This window comes from Humulus lupulus, chromosome 2 (genome assembly GCF_963169125.1).
Source record: "Humulus lupulus chromosome 2, drHumLupu1.1, whole genome shotgun sequence".
Taxonomy (NCBI): domain Eukaryota; kingdom Viridiplantae; phylum Streptophyta; class Magnoliopsida; order Rosales; family Cannabaceae; genus Humulus; species Humulus lupulus.
The window spans coordinates 273,845,477-273,848,387 of NC_084794.1; the positions used below are offsets into that span (position 1 = coordinate 273,845,477).

The 2,911-nt window shown below is 35.6% G+C and overlaps 1 protein-coding gene across 1 annotated transcript; it reads left to right on the forward strand.

Moving 5' to 3' along the window:
- The first annotated feature begins 277 nt into the window (after positions 1–277).
- On the forward strand, positions 278–800 carry LOC133816692 (uncharacterized). The gene is made up of 3 exons (XM_062249050.1): positions 278–382; positions 456–545; positions 617–800. The coding sequence occupies exons 1-3, from the start codon at positions 326–328 to the stop codon at positions 773–775; spliced, it is 306 nt and encodes a 101-aa protein (XP_062105034.1). The 5' UTR covers positions 278–325; the 3' UTR covers positions 776–800.
- Positions 801–2,911: the final 2,111 nt, after the last annotated feature.

The window sequence follows — 2,911 nt, forward strand, 5'->3', positions numbered from 1 at the left end:
TACTTTAATAATAATTGTATTATAATTCCAGAATTATTGACATGTTTTTTCTTTATTGTAACACATTTATCAAATAGATGGGCGACCAGATTATACCACTCTCATTGACAGCATCGATGCTGAGATGTCTGAGAGATACCGAGATAGGAAAACTAAGCGGCACACCCACTTCAAAAAATTCTACAAAGGACCAGATGATTGGGATGAGGTCCTAAAGAATCCACCTAAAGATGTCAATGCCGATGAGTGGAAAAAAATTTGTGAGTTTTTCAGGAGTCCGGAGTTTATTGCGCGCTCAGTGAAGAACAAAATAAATCGAGACCAAATGAAGTACTCTACAACACAAGGAACGAAATCATTAGCGGCCACTCGTCACGAAAAAGTAAGTGAAAATATTGACTTAATTAAGTTGTATGAATTTATAAGTTTTCTAACATTCTCATTTTCTTTATTAGTTGAATCCGAACCTCATTGAGGAATGGAAGGAGTATCACTGGACAAAAAAGAATAAGAGTTTTGTCAACGAGGATGCTGAACGAGATTATGTAAGTTTAACTTTATTATCAATTCAAATAATTATATTTTTCTTTTGTCTTCTAATATTTTTTAAAAACAGGTTAAGTTAAAGTCAACTCTTGAAGCTGAGACTCAACAGACAGTTGAATCTGGTACCGATGATTCTTCCTCGGTCGATCAAATGAAGATACTAAGTCAAGTTCTTGGTGAAAGGCGAGGCCACCAGCGAGGAGTTGGCCGCACATTAAAGGGAAAATAGTTAACCCGTCCATCTCAAAGATCTCAATCTCAGGCACCACCTCAACAACCGATTGAGGAAATGCGTTAATTGGTTGACATTGTGAAGGTCATGAATGAACAACTTCAGCACGTGTGTCAGCAGCTTCCGCCTGAAAAACGTCCAACAACAAACGTGGATATACAGAATACATATCAACGGTTTTTCGAGAAGTATGTCGGCTCATCTTCTGAAACTCAGACACAACACACGTCTCAAGCTTCAGCTTCTCGGCCTTCACCAGGCCATCCCGACACGTCTGCACCAAATTTGCCATCTCAACCTTCGGCTAATCCATATATGTATCAATGGCCGATGCCTCTGTACCCTCAGGCTTATCATCCTCATATGGGTTGACCTTCTTCCCAACCCTCGCCTCCTCATATGAGTGGATCGGTGTCTCAACCACCGCCATATCCTTATCCTTATCCATACATATATGGACCTGGAGGATCGTCATTACCTCCACAGTATCCATGGTCGATGCCTCCGCACACACCACAAGCACCGCAGCCACCGTCGCCACAACCGCAAGCACCAGAAGAAGGGGACAATACAGATGACGTTGATGGTTGAGATGTATTAAATAATAACTTTTAATTAATATATTATTGCATGAATATTTAATTTGGATAATATTGTATTAGTTGTGTAATTTGAACAAATTATTAATTTTATGCATATTTAAATTTAATATTATTTTTTTTGCATATTTATTTTGATATTATAAATTAAAAAATATTATTTGAATTTTTTAATTTAATAAATTTTTTTATTATATCAAATTATTAGGGGCGACATCTGCCGCGGCTAATAATATAACAGTCGCCGCTAATAATATTCAAGTCACCGCTAATAATATCCAATTTCGCCGCTAATATTAAATTATTATAGACGACTTTTTATTATCAGAGGCGAAATATGATCTGAAAATCATGATTATTAGGGGCGACTATCGATTTATTAGCAGCGAAAATGTCACCGCTAATATTAATTATTAGGGACGACATTAAAGTCGCCGCTAATAACCTGCTTTAGTGTCGAAATATTAGCGGCGACACGTCAGCGGCGGCATTTCGTCGCTAATAGACATTAGCAGCGACTTTGGGTATTATTAGGGGCGACATCCGTCGCCCCTAAAGGCCATTTTTGTTGTAGTGCTTGTCCATGTCACCCTTTGAGGTAAACAGGATCTATGGTCCTTGAATAACCTTGGCGCGTCCGCCCTTTGAGCTACGTCTTCATATCCTTAGAAACTCGGGTTACATCTTCATATCCTTAACAACCCTTTTTGAAGTGTCGCGTTCATTACGCTAACATCCATTCATAGCATACAACATTCATACAATCCAAACATATCATCATGTCAAGCATTTCATAATTCATAGCGCAAAGCATCATAACCCTTTCATTCATACAAACAATCTTACCGTTCACAGCATAAGTAAATACAATTCTGTCTAACTTCTTTACCTCATGTCCAAGCTAAGTAAAATGACAACTTCTCAACGAGCCTATACCATAACCAAAATAGCATTTCTTAGCTTCACATAAACACTATTTTGCCCACTCATATAACTCATGTGTGCATGGGCCATGCACACATGGTGAGAGTTACTCACAACATACAAACATGCATAGTTACACATAAGGTCATAAAAGAATAATACACATTCTACTTATATTGCATACATGATTTTTCCATAAAAACTACATGGTTGTATAATAGACATAATTTTGGACGTAAAATTTAATTTGCATGTGACATGCATACGTGGGGACGTTGTGTAAAAGTGACGTTTAAAACGATAATTCTACGCGTCTTACTTTTATCGTTTTCAAAATAATGGACTTGTAACATGCTTTGTTTACCATTATTTATCTCTTTAAAAACTTTCAAGTTGATTAATCTTCTAAAAACATTATTTTATTTCATAAAAATAATTTAATCAACTATTTAAAAAAAAAATTCCTTAATCACTTTTAATTTCCATAAAATAACAAAGACCGACAATTATGTAAAATACTTATAACTTAACATGTTTACTTAGAAAATAACATTATAATTCAATTATCAAAATTTATAAATTTTAATGTGAGAAAAATCTAATTTAGATG

What these genes read in the sequence shown, in the direction of transcription:
- LOC133816692 (XM_062249050.1), top strand. Translation starts at nt 326, where the DNA reads ATGAAGTACTCTACAACACAAGGAACGAAATCATTAGCGGCCACTCGT. An exon ending in CGGCCACTCGTCACGAAAAA is followed by an intron (nt 383 to 455) that starts GTAAGTGAAAAT and finishes TTTCTTTATTAG; the next exon opens with TTGAATCCGAACCTCATTGA. An exon ending in AGGATGCTGAACGAGATTAT is followed by an intron (nt 546 to 616) that starts GTAAGTTTAACT and finishes TTTTAAAAACAG; the next exon opens with GTTAAGTTAAAGTCAACTCT.